The following is a 21,116-nucleotide window of genomic DNA, read 5'->3' as shown; positions in this document are numbered from 1 at the left end:
TCTTGTATTCTTGATGGTTTCTTTTGCTGTGCAGAAGCTTTTTATTTTGATGCAGTCCCATTTGTTTATTTTCTCCTTAGTTCCATTGCCCTAGGAGCTGTATCGGTAAAGATATTGCTACGACATCTGTCTGCTATTTTGCTGCCTATGGCTTCTTCTAAGATTTTTATGGTTTTTCGTCTTACATTTAAGTCCTTTATCCATTTTGAGTTTATTTTTGTGTATGGTGTAGTTGGTGGTCTAGTTTCACTTTTTTGCATGTATCTGACCAATTTTCCCAACACCATTTATTGAAGAGACTATTTTGACTTCATTGTATGCTCTTGCCTCCTTTGACATCTACACAATGGAATACTATGCTGCTGTAAAAAAAGAAGAAATTCTTACCATTTGCAACAGCATGGATGGAACTGGAGAGCATTATGCTAAGATAAATAAGCCAGTCAGAGAAAGATAGATATCACATGATCTCACTCATTTGTGGAATATAATGAACAATATAAAGTGATGAACAAAAATAGATCCAGAGACAGAGAAGCATCAAACAGACTGTCAAACTTCAGCAGGAAGGCAGGGAAGGGTTGCGGGGAGGGGCGGTAAGAGATCAACCAAATGATTTGTATGCATGCATATAAGCATAACCAATGGACACAGACACTAGGGGGGTGAGGGCATGTGCGATAGGTGGGGGTGAGGGTGGGAGGGCCAGGGCAAGGTCAATAGATGAAAAAGGAGACATATGTTCTACTATTTGTAATACTTTAAACAATAAAAAAAAAACAATTATATAGAATAGAAAAAAAAATCCTTAAATAGCAGTTCTATTTGATTCGGCAATGAAGTCATGTATTTAAAAGGTGACAATCAAGTTTTGTTCTGAACATTAATAAGTTATGGGATTAATCTATGTGTGAGGTCTAGTTAATATATTAAGTTATTGAAGCTAATGAATGGAACTAATGAAAAGAAATTTAGCACCATTATCAGCAGTCTCTAGGAACTTCCAACCATGACTTCCAACTGATTTGACAGATAACTGTGAAAGTGGTGCATTACAAAAGATATAAAGATAATGTCTTCTTAATTTAGATATTAAATGTTAAGCACCAAAATAAAGGGAAGCCAATAAAAATCATATTTTAAAATGTTATACCAGTAATCAGCAGTCCCCAAATCCCTCCGTATACACACACGTCTCATTAACCTTCATAGAAATGAGCACGAGACAGAGAAGAAAGACCATGGGTTTTGGAATCAATCACACAGTCTGAGGTTCGTCTTGGCTACATCATTTAATTGTTATCTGATTTCAAGCAAATGACTTACCTTTTCTGAGTCTCTGCTTTTAAAAGTGTTATTTTGAGATAACAAGACCCAGTTCATAAATTCATTGTGGACATTGAAGAGGATAAAATATCTATTGGGTTGCACACCTTCTGCTCTTAAGTGATGGTCACCTCCCCCTTCATAAGTCTTTAATATGAAGTTACAGAAAGTGGCTCAGAAATTCATTTTCTTTATTTCCCATTTAAAATAAAAATACATTTGTGTTATATGTAATTATCATTCTTCATTACTTTGGATGCTAAAACCATTCTCTCAGCATTTTGCATGCTTCTGTTCACTTAAACAATATGATAAGTGCCTACCAACTGAAGTTCTCTTGGAGTTTTCAGACAAATAAAGATATGAATGAGCAGTTTCATCTAAATATAACCACAAAGAACTGATATACTATCAGAGTTAAATGGTGACATAGCAGACTTAAATAGATCCGCTATACAACTCCCACCATTGTCATTGGAGGTGGAGAAAAGTTCTTTAAAAATGTAGACAGACATAGCTCTCTTAGGTGGTCTATGAAGATAAAGCTGAAGGAGAGGCAGAGAGAATATTAAAGGTGTCAAGCAAGAGAGAGATAGGAAATTCTAGAAAAGGCTGTTAGGAGTGGCTCAGTAAGATAAAAAAAGAGGAGTTTCCAGACATAAAGTATGGTTGGAAACAAAAATGATGTTGGATGGAGCAATAAAACAACAAGAGTATTTTGAAGTAGGAACTTTACATTTATGTAAAAGAAAAGTGACAGAAATTGTGAAGAACATATTAATTAAATAAACGCATGCATGGGAAAAAGAAAGGAATCATAAGTGGCTTGATGAATTATTTTGAATCCTTAAAACGATCACACCTACAGCAAAACATTTCTAGAACATTTATAACACTCAGAATCCCCTATTGTGCCTTCTTCCAAATACTGCCTGTTACCTCTCTTCCAAAGGTACCACTCTCCTGACTTCTAACTATATACAGGGTGTCCCAAAAATATATATACACACATTTTGAATAATTACTAATTCTAATGAGTTAAATCTAAAAAGAAACATCAATTGAGCTATCAGCTGTTTAAGTGTGTATACATATATATGTACTAGAGGCCCAGTGCATGAAAGTCATGCAAGAGTAGGCCTTCCTTCCCCCGGCTGCTGGCACTAGCTTCCCTCTGGCACCCAGGACCCGGGCTTACCTTGCAGCCCTGGTTTCATCTGGAAGGTCATCTGGAAGGACGTCCAGTCTAATTAGCATATTACGCTTTTATTATTACAGATTACCAGAGGCCCAGTGAACAAAATTCTTGCACAGGTAGGGTCCCTAGGCCTGACTGGCGATCAGGGCCAATTGGGGCCTTCCAGCTGCCGACCGGGGCCTCCCTCCCCCAGCTGCCAGGCTGCTGGCCGGGGCCTTCCTTCATTACACGCCGCCCCCTGGTGGTCAGCACACATCATAGTGAGCAATCGAACTCTCGGTCTCTTGGCCGAACTCCTGAGGGGACACTGCATGTTAGGCTTTTATAAATATAGAAGATTGCTGTATTTGTTATCCTTTATAATACACACATGACTTATTATTTTATAACTGAATGATTTTACTTTTTAATTCCCTTCAACTATTTTACTATCCCCCAACCTCTCTCCTCTCTGGTAACCACTAGTGTGTTTCCTGAATCTGTGAATCTGTTTAGATTTTGTTTATTCATTTATTTTGTTTTCTAGATTTTATTTACATTTTAGTGAAATCATACAGTATTTGTCTTTCTCTGACTTACTTTCTTTAGGTTCATCCATGTCACAAATGGGAATATTTCATTCTTTTTTATGCCTGAGTAATATTAGATTATGTATATGTACCACATCTTGTTTACCCATTTATCAATAAACGGAAACTTGGGTTGTTTTCATATCTTGGCTATTTTAAATAATACTTCAAAGAACATAATTTGTGATTTGGATTCAAATTAGTGTTTTGGATTCTTTTGGTTAAATACCCACAAGAGGAATTGCTGGATCATATGGTAGGTGCATTTTTAATTTTTTGAAGAAAGTCCTTGCTGTTTTCCATATTGGCTGTACCATTTACATTTCCAACAACAGTGTATAAAGAATCACATTTCTCTACATCCTCACCAACACTTGTTTGTTTTGATTTTTTTTTTTTTTTTTTTTTTTTTGATAACTGCCATTCTGACAGGTGATATCTCATTTTGGCAATTCCTTGATGATTAGTGATGTTGAGCATGTTTTCATGTGCCTATTGGCCATCTGTCTATCTTCTTTGGAAAAAAGGCTATTCAAGACCTCTACCCATTTATTATATGTTTTTTAATCATTTAACATGTGAAAAATTGTGTTGTCGTCTTTATCAGGTTTCTATCCATTTTTTGTGTGTCACTGACCAAGTTTTTGAGTGTTGTCCACAAAGCCATTTTTCTCATATGCCCTGTGAATTTTATTGCACAATCATTTTTTAGGGTGGAGGGAGGGAAGGGAAGGTTTCATTGATTTATTTATATTTTCATTCCAACACTCCCTCCCCTTTTTCAACCATCAGCTTATTCTCTATATTCCTGGGTTTATTTCTATTTTGCTTATTCATTTATTTATTTTTTAAAATTCATTTTTATTGTTGAAAGTATTACAAATGTCCTCTTTTTCCCACCATTGACCCCATCCTCCCCACTCCTGCCTCCTCCCAGGCCCTCACCGCACTATTGTCTGTGCCTATGGGGTATGCATACATGCATACAAGTTCTTTGGTTAATTCCTCCCCACCCCTTCACCCCAGAGTTCTCTGTCTGTAGCATGTTCCCATGCCTCTGAGTGTATTTTTTCAGTTTATTTTGTTCACTAGATTCCACATATAATATTTTGTTTTTTAGATCCCACATGTAACTGAGACCCTAGGGGATTTGTCTTTCTCTGTCTGACTTAGTTCACTTAGCATAATACTCTCTAGATCCACTGTATTGCTGCACATGACAAGGTTTCATTTTTTATCCATTTACTTATTGAGGAACAGCTAGTTTGCTTTCATATCTTAACTATTATTAGGAATGCTTCAATGAATAGAGGTGTGCATCTTTTTGATTTAGTATTTTTGTTTTCAGAAAAATATCCAGAAGTGGAGTTGCTGGATTGTATGGCATCTCTAATTTTTAATTTTTGAGATATCTCTGTACTGAATTTGCATTTCCACTGACTGTACAATGATTCCCTTTTTTACACATTTTTCCATCATTTGTTATTTGTTGATCTATTGATAATAGTAATTCGGACAGGTGGGAGTTGATATGTTATTTCGGTTTTAAGTTGCATTTCCCAGAGGGTTGTGGTGTTGAGCATTTTTTTTCTATGCTCTTAGCCATTTCTATGTCCCCTTGGGAGCAGTGTCTTTTCAGGTTCTCTGCCTATTTTTAACTGCTGTGTGTGTGTGTATGTGTGTGTGTGTGTGTGTGTGTTAAGTTGTATGAATTATATATACATTGGATATTAACCCTTTATTGGAGCTATCATTTGCAAATATCTTCTCCCATTTAGTAAGTTATCTTATTGTTTTGTAGTTTATTTTTTCTTTTTGCTGTGCAAAAACTTTTTAGTTTTATGTAATCCCATCTATTTTTGCTTTGGTTGTCCTTGCCTGAGAAGACTAGCCTCCCAAAATTATTGCTAAGAGCAATGTCAAAAAGCATGCTGCCTATGTTTTCTTCTAGGATGTTATGGATTTAGATCTGACATTCAAGTCTTTAATCCATTTTGAATTTATTTTTGTATATTGGGTAAGATAGTAGTTTAGATTTATCATTTTGCATGTAGTATCCAATTTTCCCAACGCCATTTATTGAAGACACCATCTTTTCCCCATTGTATATTCTTACCTCTTTTCTCTATCCCAATAAAAGTATCATTACTATGTGATTGATAAATCATATAGTTGCTTTAAATCCACTTTATAACATGTCAGGCAGATAAAAATAGATAAATAAAGGTTGAAAGTTCTCATGCATATGAAAAGTAAATTGCACATTGGTTGGAAAGGTTGCAATCAGGCCCATATAGCTCTCATTTGACCCCCTGCCTTATATTTTTCCCACGTGATGACCATTTATGGACCAGAGTTCAAATCACTTTAGCCTTTTATGATTTTGCATACCTAAATTTTCAATATTATATTTCCCTTAGCTTTCCACATAACTCACATTGCATCTTAATCAAGCCTTGTGGTGGACCCCACAAAATTCCTGGGTTCGTGCTTGTGCTCTGCACATTGTCGATTATCTTTAAATACAGGCCTGTTTGGCCAGTGAAAGGATAAGTGAGTTACATCAGCAAGATGGATTTCATGTTGCATAAGAATCACAATTCTGTTCCATTTAAACAGAATCAGAAAAAAATGAAGAATTACTTATAATGGTTAACTACTTATAATGGTTATAATAATCAAAATACTTTTTTGTAAATTTTGAGTTATCTTTCAAATTCCATTTTTATTCTTTGACACACTTAGGACATGCAGACTGCTTCATTAAGTGATGATATATTAAATGAACAAAATTAAGCTTGAAAATTTACCTTGAGCTATTTTTCCCATCTTGGGTATCTGAGATAAATCAAACTATATTATGTGTGAAGTCCTTGGAGAAAGACTCAAGAAGACTCAATGTTTTATTCTTACCCTTTAGTTTTTTGTACTTACTGATGACAATAGAGAAAATAGTCACTGTTTTTCCAATTAAAAAAAAAAAAAAGCTGACAATGCTCTTGAAAGTACATCCTTAGATAGTAAAATGTTTTCACCTACAAATTATTAGTCCTGTAGGATCTCAAAATCTTATTTTTTTCTCTCTCTCTCTCAAATCCTTTACTTGCTCTCTCACCATGTAGTTGTTAGCTCTGTCTCCAACTTTTTAACTGACACATTCCCCTTAAATTTTATTAGCAAAATACTCCCATGCTCCCCACCCACCTCCAATTACTCATCTCTGGATTTGCCAGTCTCATCAATGTCTACTTTTAAAAAGCCAGGCTAAAAGGAGCAATCTAGTTTCTGCAACAGTGCTCTGTACAAATTTGAGACAGTGAGCTAGCTCTTCACTTGGAAAGCTCAGCTTAAGCCCAGTGTATAATAGTCTACTGGTTAAAATATGTTCAGTATTTTTCTAGAGAAGGTGGCAACAGCAAAAAAACATGATACTCTTTGTTTTATTGAGAGAGATTTTGAACATTTTAAAACTACTATTAATTGTCCATGAAATTGTATTTTAAAAGATGCTGTCTGAATAGCTTATGCAATAAAATTACAACAAAAACAAAGGACCTCAACTAATATTCTTTTAACATTTAGCATCAGTTTAAATATTAGAGGATATTTATTGACAGTTGTATGATTTTATTATTTGTTCATTCCCTTACTTATTCAACGATGACTTGGGTTTATATTGTGTAAAAGTAGAAGATAATTAATTGGAAAATTGCTACAAGATATCTGTGCAAACAGGGCTGTAAGATGAGAGGAGAGAGAGTTTGGCAAAGGAATCTTCCCATAGAAGTTATACTGTGATAAAAACCTGAGCTACTCAGGCAAATGAGGAAGGAAAGAATGCCCTGGAGACAGAGAAAAGTTTATGCAAATAGAGGGAAGGAGGTGTGGAACACCCCAGACAGGACAGCTGGAGAGGACCAGATCTTAAATGTAGTTAGGAGCCATATCGAAGAAAGCGAGTTACATTGTAAAGTTAATGGGTGGTTCTTTGTACGGATACAGGGAATCTTACAATCAAATGTATGATTTAGCAAGCTCATGGAAGGAAGGAAGGCTGGAAGTATTTGTAGTGGTTAGAAGACTACCGAAGGCCAGCTGGTGTGGCTTAGCGGTTGAGCATCGACCCAGGAACCCAGATGTCGCTGGTTAGATTCCAGTCAAGGCACATGCCAGGGTTGCAGGCTCGATCCCCAAGGGTGGGCCCTGCAGGAGGCAGCCAATCGATGACTTCCTCTTTCATCGATGTTTCTATCCTTCTATCCCTCTCCCTTCCTCTCTCTATAAATTCAATAAAAATATATTTTAAAAAGGCTACTGCAGTAGTCTGAGGACTAATGATAAAGCAAGGTGGCTGAACACTCCTATGCTTCTTTGTGGTTGTATCAATATGAGTGTGAGCCCTGTGGGTAATTTTAATGAAATCTGTTAAACAAATATTTGTTTATTTTAAAATTTACATGAAATAGGTACTCAGGTGTGGAGTTTATGTTTTCACCAATTTATATTGTTTTAATTATTCTTAGAAGTAATGTAATAAAAATATTAACTAGATAGCTGTAGAGGGGTTTGGAGGAACGATGAGTTCTTTAATTTTTATGATGCTGCCATCTAGTGAAACTTTTGTAAAATCATTTTGTGGTACTATTCAACTTTGTATCTTCTGGTTTTTTAATCAAAATGGTTATATTTTAATAATTTGTGTTTTATGCCATCTATGGGGAAAGAATTGTACATGCATTAAAACGTATTGTAGGAGCGTGAGTGTTGTTTTTTTTTTTTAATGTGGTGCCACAGATGTGACCCTGGGCTTTTAATAATGGGATAAAGGAAGTGAAGTTTCCTGGTTTCCTCATTGTGCCTATTCTTTATAAATAATCCTATCTAATATAGAGGGAATATGCTAATTGACAATCACTCTGTCACAAAGGTGGCTGCACCCACAGCTAAGGCCAAGTTCCCATAAGGAGCCTTAACAAGCAATCAGCAGGGACCTGAGGCTACGCCCTCCCCCACCCCCATGGGGCTTGACAGGGGACCTCAGGCCGTGCCCCCCTGCCCTGGTGTCAGGCTGGGGGACCTCAGGCTGCACACCCCACCCCAGTGCCAGACCAGGGGACCTGAGGCCATGCCCCCCACCCGGCAGGGCTTGACAAGGTACCTCAAAGTGCGCTGCCCGTCCTGGTGCTGGGCTAGGGGACCTCAGGCTGCTCTCCCTGCCCCAGCGCCAGGTCCAGGGACCTCAGGCCATGCCCTCCACCCAGTGGGGTTTGACAGGGGACCTCAAGGTGCACCCCCAGTGCTGGGTCAGGGGAACTCAGGCCACGCCCCCTGCCAAGCGGGGCTTGACAGGGGACATGAGGCTGCGCCCCCCTCTGGGTGCTGGGCCGGGGGACCTGAGGCTGTGCCCCCCCACCTGGTGGGGCTTGACAGGGGATCTCAGGCCGTGTCCCCCACCTAGCGCTGGGCTGGGGGACCTCAGGCCATGCCCCCCATCCTGGTACCAGGTCAGGGGACCTGAGGCTACACCCCCTGCCCGGCAGGGCTTGACAAGGGTGGGACTGGCCAGGTCTGGATCTAGCCCAATAGGGGGCAGGGCCCGGCCGGGTCTGGGTCTCACACGATTTTGAGGTGCATGTGGGTGGGCGGGGACTTGACTCTGGGTCCTGTGGTGCGCACCAGACTCTGACAGGAGGAAGGTTTTCATATACATTTTACTAATTTTCTTTCATCTCTGACACTTCTATTATAGAGAAAGGGCAAATAGCAATATTACATTATTTTCTCTAATTAATCCCCTCTTAATGTGCACGAATTTCGTGCACTGGGTCACTAGTTGATAATAAAGTGCTGAGTTTTCTGATCCTTAGAGGTTTCCAAGGAAATTAAGTTGTAAAATCATATCTATGAAAAGTTGAGTTGTAAAAAAACATAAGTCTGCAAACCCAGGTTTTGATAAACTCTAAATTTTGATAGAAATTAATTGTATTTCTTTTCTATCACTCCTAAATCTTATGTTAAAATGGAACATCTGTTGTATTTTTATGATATGTGTTGCTTCTTTTTTGTGAGAAACAAAGCTTAAATACACCTCCTCCCCAAATTAGTTATATTTTACCAGTAAAAACTTTTTCTGAGATGCAAGTTTTGTCCACATTATAATGAGCAAGGATTCTAATTAACTGATTCTTCAATATATTGAGTGTTGTTTTTAATAGAAACTATGCTCTAGGGCAGTGGTTCTCAACCTTTCTAACGCCGCATCCCTTTAATACAGTTCCTCATGTTGTGGTGACCCCCAACCATAAAATTATTTTCGTTGCTACTTCATAACTGTAATTTTGCTACTGTTAATGAATCGTCGTGACCCACAGGTTGAGAACCGCTAGCAGGGTCGCCTAAGACCATCAGAAAACACAGATACTTACATTACAATTCATAACAGTAGCAAAATTACAGTTATGAAGTAGCAACAAAAATAATTTTATGGTTGGGGGTCACCACAACATGAGGAACTGTATTAAAGGGTCGAGGCATTAGAAAGGTTGAGAACCACTGCTCTAGGGTAACGATCAGAAAACTTTTTCTGCAACAGGTGGGATGGTAAATAGTTTAGAATTTGTCAGCCTTATGATCTCTGTTTCAACTACTCAATTCACCTGCAAGAGCAGCCATAGACAACATTTAAACAAATGAAAGGGTGAACTTTATTTATCAAGAACAGGTCATGGCCTACCCGGTTTGGCTCAGTGGATAGAGCATCGACCTGCGGACTGAAGGGTCCCAGGTTCAATTCCGGTCAAGGGCATATACCGTGATTGCGGGCACATCCCCAGTGGGAGGTGTGCAGGAGGCAGCTGCCTGATGTTTCTCTCTCATTAATGTTTCTAACTCTCTATCCCTCTGCCTTCCTCTCTGTAAAAAATCAATAAAATATATTTTTTAAAAAAGAACAGGTCATAGTTTGCATCCTCTCCTCTAGAGAAAGTATCCATAATAGCAATCTGGGTTTATTTATTCTTAAGAGGTGTTAGAACAATCTAAAATTGTCCCCTCCACAATTATTTCCTTTAAAAATCTCAATTGATAGCTGTTTCTTCAAAGTGGCAGAAAATTTAGGGTTTTGAGAATGTAATATTATACAGTATGTGCATATAGTAAACAATAGAATAACTGAGAGATAAAGCATTTCTGCAAAGTGAACTATCACCCTCCCACCCCCCATTTTATGATCAGTTGTTGTTTTTTTCTTTTAAATTAATGTTTAGGTACAAAGTTGTCTTAATGTGGAATGAATCACTGTATTCTCTAAGTAAAACTTATGCTGATATGCAGAAAGCTAAGTGGTTTTGATGGTTAGCCATTAAATTAGAAAGTTACTACTTAGGTACAGTTTGGATGATATAAATTCACTAATCCAGGTTGTCCTTTTGGAAGTATTTGTTTCTAAAACACTGAATTCTACTAGGCAGACATACAAAACACTTGAAGCCATACAAGTAAATAAGTCAGAATAGACTCAGGTAATAAGGAGCTGTTAAAGATTCGAGTCAATGTAAAGGAAGAACACAGCATAGGGTAAAAAAAATCATTATTTTATGGGCTGTGTGAGGGGGAACAAAATACCCTCTACCATCAAGGTTCTTCTAGCAGGATTAATAATCAAATAGACATGAGACAGATTAGCAAGAGAAAACCAAATTTAATACATACATATGTACGGGACCCCCGCTTACATGAGAGATACATGACAAGTTGGCTTAGAGATAGAAAGGGAACATAAGTATATAAGACATCCTGGTCTAGGGGTGAGGTAATGCACCTGGGAAGTGTCAAAGGATCATGGCAGGATAACAAGAAGAACAGATGTTTAGTAAATAGAAGTTTTCCCTGCCCTTCAGATAAACCAAAAGAAGTTATCTCTGATAATCTCTTATTATGGCCAAGGTCCCTAATTCAAGTTGTTTTTTCGGTAGTTACAGGGAGGGGCAGAAGTTTCTCTTGAGCCTGCCGCTAAAGTTGCCTCAAAGTCATCTGCATGCCACTGAGGCAGATCTTGGGATGACTGGCTCTCAGCCCCCACAGTCACCTTTGTGTCAGCTGATTGGGGCAGGACTTGGCTTTAGGAATCCTGCTCTTCTCAGCTGAGCTCATGCAGATATCTCTAGCAAAATAAAGGAGAGCTGGGGAGACCAGCAGAACCAAGCTGAGCTCATTAAGATTGATTCTGATCATCATGTTTTCATCTTCCACCTGGGCCAGCAGGTTGGCCAAGCTAGTCCTTCTCACAGAGATAGCAGAGGGCAAGAGAGAGCAAGCCTAACCACTCAAGTGCTTTAAGGATTCTACTTGTATTACATGTGTTAACATTCCACTGGTCAAAACAACTCACCTGGCAGATCCAAGATGCAGAGAACTGAACCCCGCCCGCAGTGGACGGAACTGAAAACTTACATGGCAAAGGACAAGAAGGCACAAAGAATTGGAACTGTTAAGGCAATTTACCACAACATGTAAACACTTGAACTGATTAAATTACATGTGGGCATGATGTGAGATCGATAAACTAAAAACGTCCATTAATGTCTTCAGTTTAATAGGATACACTACAGCAACAGTTCTCTAAAAGGTTTTTATGCTATGTTTACATCTCTTTATATTTATTGTATTTGCAATTAAAACAATTTTACAATATATTTACTTATTTTTAAATTTACTTTAGAATAGCAATAACAAACCCATTACATATTAACATAAATTATATATGATTAAGGAAAAAAAACCTATATTTTCTGAAATAAGCAAAAAAAATGCTTTACATTTGGCAAATTCCTTTACTCTTTGGTTGAATAGAAGACAGCTTTGTGTGTGTGTGTAATTTGCTTCTGCACTGCATTCAATTTTTATTTTTTTCTTTGTAAAGAATAAGAAGAAAATTGTTCCTTGTGCAGACATATAGTCAAAAAAAGCAGAAGTAGTTTAATTGTGAATATTTTTTGATACTGCACCCGAATTTGACAAGTGAGAACTTCTTGGGAGTTGTAGTGCAGAACATGAAACAAAATTACTGAACTGTCTTTACTTTGTTACTGTAAAATCCATTGCTTGATTTTGCATTCTGAATGGACCATTTATCCATGATATGTAACATCAAGATTGGTCATTTGGTTCACTGAGCTATGGATATTTTCACTGAGCTATGGATATTTTCCAATTACTTACATATTTCATTATGTATTATTTTAAAATTATATTCATTATTAAGCTCAGGAGAAATATCTTTAAAAACTGGGAAGGGGTCATATTCATAGAAGTGAATACAAGTTTTTCAAAATTTTAATTTCTCTTAAAAACTACTTTTAAAAAAATAGAAACAAATACTGTGAGGTGTTTTTCTTGAATTGACAGACTCATACAATTTCTATTATTGTCCATCAGTTTCTCTTCCATGGTTGGGGGAGTAAGGTTCTTCATCAAGTAAAAGTGTCTTGTTCAAATTGCAACTCAAATAATCACATGCGTGCGTTACTTTGAGACAACCATCTACTTCAGAATGTGGTCAAATATTTTGCATACTTCCCACATTAAACCTTCAAATATGAAAATTTAGGTTGAGATTTAATACAAATTCATCATTTTTACAGATTTATCAAGGATATTTTAAAGTTGAATGACCTTTCTCCCCCACCCTGTAACTGGATGGCTTTGATATGTAGTGACAACCCATACAGTTTGGGGCCCCTGCCTTGATTTATGACAAGGTGCCAGCAGTTTTGCCCAACACTGCTTTTGCATTATCATTGCAAATATCAACACAGTGGAGAAGGCAAAGAATGTCTTGCTATTATGAAAATTGTTCTGACCTAAAAGCATTTTGAGAATGCCCAGGATTTTGTGATTCACTCTTAGTGAGCCACTGCACCAAAGGATGAACCAAATTTCTGTTCTATTAGCTTTAAAGTATTACATATGTCTCCTTTTTCCCCCAATGACCTCTTCCCAGCCGTTCCCATCCCCCAGCACATGCCCTCACCCCTCTACTGTTTGTGTCCATGGGTTATGCTTATAGGCATGCATACAAGTCCTTTGGTTGATCTCTTTGTCAAAGATTTTCTTAAAGATATGTGTACTTACTATTTCTAATCATTAAGCAAATTTAAAACTTGTTATTATGTTCTCCTCCAGGGTTGTTTTGTTGGCTTTGATCTAGCACATGCAGTTGGAAATGTTGAACTTCACTTACATGACTGGGGAGTTGACTTTGCCTGCTGGTGCTCCTATAAGGTACAAACTAGTGAATATATTTCATCCTTTCATTCCCCACTAACATTAACTTAATAAAAACACTGGAAAGTTGACCAATTTTAGCTATTTGAATTACCTTTCTCCATTTTATTAGTATATTTTCTAATTTTAGTTAATTATAGAATCGTCCAATCTTATAGTATGATAATTAAATTCTAGTGTTTTCATCTACTATGAGTACTTATTCCTTCAATTCCCTGGCTGCTATAAAAAGTCAGGAGATTATGGGAAAAATAACAACACTTCACACTTAAAAATTAATTCAAATTAATTGAGTTTTTAGTGTTGGTGGGTTTTTTTAAATATGTTGTAAAATTTCTACATGTGTAAGATAATTCTTATGGAATAAAGTTGTATTTGATATTTGAAGACAATTTAATTGACAGGGAGCATAGAAATGAAATAAATTTTAATCTAGGTGTTTTTAAAATATACTTTTATTATTACTTAAGTATTTTGAGACAAAATAATTGAAACTAATGAGCTTTGAAATTAGATTGACTTCAGTGGAACTGTTATCTATTAGTTGGGATAAAATTTAGCTAAAAAAGTAATAGCCATTTATTCTCAATTAACACTTCCATGTTTATTTGTTTTTCTTTGAACAAGGTGGCCCAAAATTCATTTTATTATGAATGTTCAAATAATCACACATATTGAACTGGTCAAAAGTTGGTTTCTTAACAACAACAACAACAACAAAAATTACATTGTTTATCTTTGTCATATATTCAGATAAACCCATATAATTTAATTTATTTTCAATCCAGTATTTAAATTCAGGAGCTGGAGGTCTCGCTGGTGCCTTTGTCCATGAAAAACATGCCCATACAATTAAACCTGCGTGAGTACCATCTTTAGATTCTTCTTGGGTGATAAATACATTAATTTGCATTAATAATATGTTAAATTTACATAAATTCTTTAAGATGCTATCCATTAAGAATCTGGATTGATTATAATCATTTGACTACTGTATTAACAATGATGTGCTTTATCAGAAATAAATGCTTCCCAAAGAGCTCAATTGGTTGAACAAGAAATGTAATCACAAAAAGGGAGCTTCAGTGCTAACGGTGAGTCACTGTAATCACGTAGAGCAGATGGTTTAATGCAGTGGTCGGCAAACTCATTAGTCAACAGAGCGGCAAACTGCGGCTCGCGAGCCGCATGTGGCTTGTGAGCCGCAGTTTGCTGACCACTGGTTTAATGCAAAGAGACTCCTTAATCTTTTTCCTAAAAATTAGACTTCAGAAAAGTTCTGATTTCTCACATCGAAGGATAAATCAAAGGCAACAAGAGATGTGCAAAATAGAGCCTTAAATGTGGTGTTTTATTACTAAAATCACATCTACCTCTAAAGCTAGAAACATAATATGATGATCTTATAAGGAATGTCTTCTGTCCTAAAAGATTTTATCACCCATGAAAAATGAAGAAGCTGAGCACTAGACAACAGACTGCCGACAGAAAAAGCAGCACTTTTTTTAAAAATTTTATATAACTTACTTCATTTTTTAGAGCAAGTGTAAATGCAAATGTGATACACCAATGCATAGACACATTTTTATTTGACTAAGGAACTCACAGTGTTTCTTTTACTTTCATCTGGTATAGAGATGAATAAATAATATTCTTGGAGACAAAAAAACCCACACCTTTCACAGTTGTATCAGAGTATATGTGATAAGGAGACTGTCTCTAATAGCATAAGTAATACAATAATATTTCATTAGTTTTCTAAATCTTCCCAGCCACTGGCTGAGTGGTATAATCTTTTCATGAATTGAAGATGAATTAGTAATAAAGGTTGAAGCACCTCATATTTCTGAGGTCCTATGTATATGAATCCTAGAAATTTAAGATAATTTTCTATAGTTTATTTAATCATGTATAAATTTCTTCAAGATTTTAAAGTTTTAAAATTAAATAGAGTTTCTCTAGACAGGTATTTTGTCAGGCAGACTTCTTCTAATGATTGTCAGTACATTAGATTTCTCCCCGTGTCCCAAATTCTCTGAAAAGAATATAAACCATATACTATAAGAATATCATCCTATATAATAAAAGGCTAATATGCAAATCAACCAAACGGTAGAACGACCAGTTGCTATGATGCGCACTGACCACCAGGGATCAGACGCTCAATGTAGGAGCTGCCCTCTGGTGGTCAGTGCGCTCCCACAGGGGGTGTGCTGAGCACAGCAGCAGGAGCGGGAGCCTCTCCTGCCTCCACAGCAGCGCAAAAGAACATCCTACTGATGGCAGTGGGCCTAAGCCGTCAGTCAGACATCCCCCAAGGGCTCTCGGACTGCAAGAGGGCACAGGCCGGGCTGAGGGACACCCCCCCTCTGAGTGCATTGCACAGGGCCTCTAGTGCATACTATAAAAAGCCTCTTTTCAATTTTAGCACACCTCATGGATAACATTTTATCTAGCATAATTCTTTGCTGGTATATAATATATTGCTGGCTTTTGTATGAAGATCCATCACTCTGAACACTTTCTACTCTCCACTTATTTTAATTGTAATAGAGGATCTGACATATTATATAATCCCAAAGAGCAAGCAGGTGGGAGTGGCAAGGGGTGTGTGTGATAATTAGTCTACACAATTCTATAGAATGCAAGTGTTAACAGTTAAGCTCTGGGCTTACAACATTAGTCTATTACACTTGAGACTTCTTCACCATCATTTGCCCTTTATGGATGAGGAGCAGAAGAGGGTGAAGGGGTTGTAGTATGCTCACATGTGCCTCAAGTTGTAGAATCCCAACATTCTCTAGATGCTGCAATGACTAAGTCCATGTTCCCAGGAGAAAGACCATACTAGGCAGGCCAGATTCATATGCTAGTTTGACCACTTGCTGGTCCATGACCTGAAGAATGGTCCTTGACATTCTGTTCTAGCCTCAAACTAAAGTCAGTGTCAGCATCTACCTCAAATTACTGTGAGAATAAAATGGGATGATGCATGTAAAGCACTAAGCACAGCCACTTAAGCATTGTATGTGATCCACACATGTAGGCTAAGAACTTGCATTTTTAACTTGTAGTCTTTTGTGTAGCAAAGATCAGTTCTCTCAAGCACAAAACATAACCCCAAGCATCACGTTTTCTGACCTTTAGGACATTATACAGTTTTGTGCCTAAGACCACGTTCGTTTCTGCAGGTCTTTGACAGCCTCACGGTGTAAGTTTCCATTCCTTGATTCTCTCTTGCATCTTACTTGTTTCCTCAGTAATTAATGAGTTGAATGAGATATTTATGTGTATTCATTTTATATTTGTAGGAGAGTCATGCTTTTAACTTTTTTGAAAATTATACTTTATTAGCTATCGTTGCATTTCAACTATTTGGCTTTGGAGACTGACAAGACCCAAATCAGGCTTGACTCACAAAGCTCGCCTTACAGAAAATCCTAGTTGTTGTTGTTTATTTGAATGTTAAGGCTTCTTTGATGTGGTGTCAGAATGGCTAATTCCAATGGTACCAACTTATACCCTATAGGGGATGTAACTAATATTGCTGTTGCAAATTTTGTTACTTAAGAAAGGGTGACATCTAGTGGCTAAATATATTATTTCAAATAAGTAGTATTCAAATAACATTTATTTTCCTGGTTGAATCTTTCAATCCTTATCAAGTATTTTTTTTAAATATATATATATATAATTTATCTTTCATTTGGCTATATATTTATAGTACAATAATTGTGTAGTCAAAGCCTTCAATAAAGAGGTAGAACAAGATGAAGGTGGAAATTAGTGAGAGGATTCTAGGTGCATGGTTAAATGGCATGCACATGTGTTCATCAAGGCTGGGCAAGAAGGGCATTGTGGCCCACCTGGTGTAGAGAGTGGATCCCAGGATATGTAACCCTGCATTGTAAAAGTGTAATATTCTGTATATAATTTTGAAATATCTTTTAAATGATGTTTCCATTAACAACTGGTAAATTACATCTCTACCAAGATATTTCAATTCCTTTTTTTGTTTGTTTAAATAGGCATGTTGGCCATTGTTCAAAACTGATGACCTAAGACTTTTTCCAAGAACATTTTGCCAATAAAGAGAATGAATAGAGGTCAGAGTCAATCCACTGCATTAAGCATCATAACTCAAGCTGTTAGTCTCAACTAGAATTTGACCTTTTCCTAGTTTATCATCCCTTTTTCTCATTCCAGTGTCATATGCTAACCCTTGTATGTAGCTAAGAATTATACTAAATTAAGACTAATTGTGAGTAAATAGCATTTTGTTCTTTATTTCCATGAGGGCTGACATCTATCTAGTCTGTAAAGTTAGTAATTATTGCTCTGAGATATGAAGGAGAATATTTTCAATTATAAAAATTTGACAATAAAAATGTATCACTAAAAAAGTGCCTAAATACCTTTGAAATTGTCTTTTTACCTTGATAAATGTTGTGTTTTCTGGTACACTTTAGATCAATATTGACCCTTTTGATTTTAGTGACTTCAAATATTTCTGAATTCCATAAAGAAGTTATTCTGCAAGTGTTCATAGACTGCAATTGAAGATCCCACCATTTTCCCCCCACCTTTTTATTTTTATTTATCTATTTTAACATTTTTATTGATTTCAAGAGAGAAAGGGAGAGGGAGAGAAAGATAGAAATATCAATGATGAGAGGGAATCATTGATTGGCTGCCTGCTGCATGCCACTACTGGGGATCTAGCCCACAATCTGGGCATGTGCCCTGATCAGGAGTCGAACCATGACCTCCTGGTTCCTGGGTCAACTCTCAACCATTGACACACTGGCGAGCTCCCCTCCTCCCCACACCGTTCCCCTCTTTTTAGAGAGACTCTAGCATGAATATAGGAATGGATCATATGAGCTGTTAAGATTCCTTCTATCATTTACTTTTTTGCCCTGTCCAATGATATCACATATACCAAAGAATTGCTGTTCCTCACTTTTCATGCTGGTGTAACAAACTTTCCAATGTTCCCATGTACTAATTAGATCTCTTGAGATGCTCATTTCTCTTGGAATTTTAAAACAGCTTTCTGAGTGCCCAAGAATGGGGCCTAATGACAATTTTGATGAAAATGCTAGAATTTCAAACCATGCCAACACATTTCCATAATCATCTAGAGGTATTTGATTGAAGGTTTTAAATAGAGATGACATTTTTCAAACTTCATTATGGGCTTGAGTCATCTCATTTATTGTAATAAGCAATTTGCAGGTTAAAAATGCCCAGCCAAATCAGCTGGCTGACTTCAGTGTGTGGCTAGGGCAAATGTTAGAACTCAGAAAGGTAGTTTAGTATTATTATCATTTGGCAATTTGAAGAAGAAAAAAAGGCACAACAAACAACATTCAGAAAAGCATAAGATAATAAAAAAGTAAGCATCAAAATTTTAGCTAAAAGATTTAATAAAAGATAAGCTTATGCCATGCTTGGCCCAACTTTACAATTAAGGTTACATGGTGAGAACATCTAAAGCAACTTTTTTCGGGGCAATGCTCACTTGATGTATTTGATTCCACATGCTTCTCCAGGCAATGCTGGAGAGTGCTGTGGCCCCAAACTTATCTATAATTTAAACCTTGTTTTGGATTCTCAGGGATCCTTTCTGACTTACTAATGATCACATCCTTGTCTGGTATCTGCATAAGTTCTCCTTGTTAAAGAGAGAACAAAGAAGTGTAGGTGGCAGTAGCAAAGTGTGTGAATTCACAAGACGCCCAAGATACTTTCAATTGGATAGGCCTATATCAGGAAATTTTGAAGTGACAGTTTTCACAATGTCTAGTTGAAATATGACACAGACTTCTCAAGGCATCTGTCCTACCTATTTAGCCTATGATGCAGTTAGGTGTTCAGTATTATCATGAAGGACTTCTCAGCCACAAATTCTTAACTTCTCAGCCATGTTAGATATACTTGGCAATCTCCTGTGTCATTGATGTTTACCTCCCACAGCCCTAAGCTTCCCATGTACCATTTTCTCTTGCTTCTGTTCCAATGTGTGTGATTAATCTTCTATATTTTACAAGGATTCTCTAAATGCCTCTACCCATGTTGCTCTTGCCCAAGAGCATATCATACACAGTCATGATTTCAACAATAAACATTTGTAGAGGACACCAATGTCCATTTCTAGTTTTACCACTTGCTTACTCTTTAACCCTTATTTTCACCTGGTTGTAAATTGCTAGAGTTCCTGGTTAACAAGGTATTACTCCAGTCCCCAAAGATACATGGTAATATAGGAAAGCAAAGATTGTCACAATAGGAAATATCCACTAATGAAATATGCAGTTAAAAAATTAGCTCTTACTTGACACCTTTCTTCAGTTAGTATCAGCATCTATCTCTATGGATTACTATAAAAAATGCTTGGTTTCTTGCTGATTATAGAATGTTATTAATACCAGATAACACAATGACAACATAATGAAATGGATTGTAAAGTAAAATATTTCAAGAGATTCAGGATTTCATGATGCAAGTGATACTATAAAGAATTGCTGAATCACAAAATCATGAACAATGAGAATCTGGCAGAGTGAGAACCATTAACAGATGAAGTAGAGGAAATTAGACATGGTACTTAAAAAATAAATGACTTGACATCAGGGATTAAGAGGAAATGATGAATGCTTCAAAAATTTTTGTAGAAATCATCGTTTTTACTGTCATGCTGAAAAAGTTAAATGTAATAAAAAAGAGCTTATATTTTGCTATCATTATAGTTGTCAAAATATAATGATAGTAAAAATCAAAAATCAAAACTAGATTTATTATTTATTCTTTTTAATAACTAGCATATTATAATTTTAATCTATATATTATCAAAATTATGTTTAAATTTTTATATAATGTTAAACTCTTTATTTTTTTAAAGTTATTCTTTTAAAAAAATTATTTATTTGAGAGAGAGAGAAACATCGATCTGTGGTTCTACTTATTTATGCATTCATTGGTTGATTCTTGTATATGCCTGGATGGAGGATCAAACATGCAACCTTGGTGTATTGGGATGGCATTCTAACCAACTGGGATACCCAGCCAGGGCCTAGACTCTTTTTTAAGAGCATCTCAATCAAATATTTGATTTTTTTATCCATTAATTACTATAAAACTATGGTTACTGGTTTACATTTGATTTATTTTAAATTGATTTTTTTCTAATATTTTATTTGTCATCAAATAATGAGGACCTACAATTTATCTATATAACTTTCTAATCTCAGGAATGAAACATGGTGAAACCCCCATTTTACCTTACTCCAATAAAAGTGTCTTTTCTAAGGTGATCATTGCTTTATCATGTAAGGAAAATAATTCTGAGTGAATTAAGATGTATCAAATATAACCAACAAACATTTTTATTAAAAAAATTTCATAGATGCAAATACATATAGAATGTTGCTTATTATTTTAAAATCTTACACTCTATTTGGAGATATACTATTTCAATAGTTAAATAAATTATTTAAATAATAGGTAACACAAAGTTAGACATATGCCACAGAAAGCATTTTAATAAATGCTAGGTGAACTCTCAGACACTGCTGCGAGAGCAGTGGAGGGACAGGTAACTCTCAGAGCTGCTTCGGAAAATCTTGAGCATGGCAGTAGGGAGACTTACAGATACTAATCCCTTGCAAATTGGAATGCAATGTTAACTAAGTGAATAAATTTACTCTGTAACTCTGAAAGCTGAAATTGTTGTCTAT

At 36.4% G+C, this 21,116-nt stretch overlaps 1 protein-coding gene across 1 annotated transcript in view; it reads left to right on the top strand.

The window, feature by feature from the left end:
- KYNU (kynureninase) overlaps positions 1 to 21,116 on the top strand; it is a 115,617-nt gene that overhangs the window by 56,821 nt on the left and 37,680 nt on the right. The window contains exons 9-10 of the mRNA XM_080670354.1: positions 13,276 to 13,374; positions 14,166 to 14,239. Of these exons, the coding sequence (XP_080526480.1) occupies positions 13,276 to 13,374; positions 14,166 to 14,239 (173 nt within the window). The remainder of the gene's footprint in view (positions 1 to 13,275; positions 13,375 to 14,165; positions 14,240 to 21,116) is intronic.

The sequence above is a fragment of the Plecotus auritus genome (assembly GCF_963455305.1).
Source record: "Plecotus auritus genome assembly, chromosome: 5".
Classification (NCBI taxonomy): domain Eukaryota; kingdom Metazoa; phylum Chordata; class Mammalia; order Chiroptera; family Vespertilionidae; genus Plecotus; species Plecotus auritus.
This window is presented reverse-complemented; position numbering and strand designations above follow the sequence as displayed.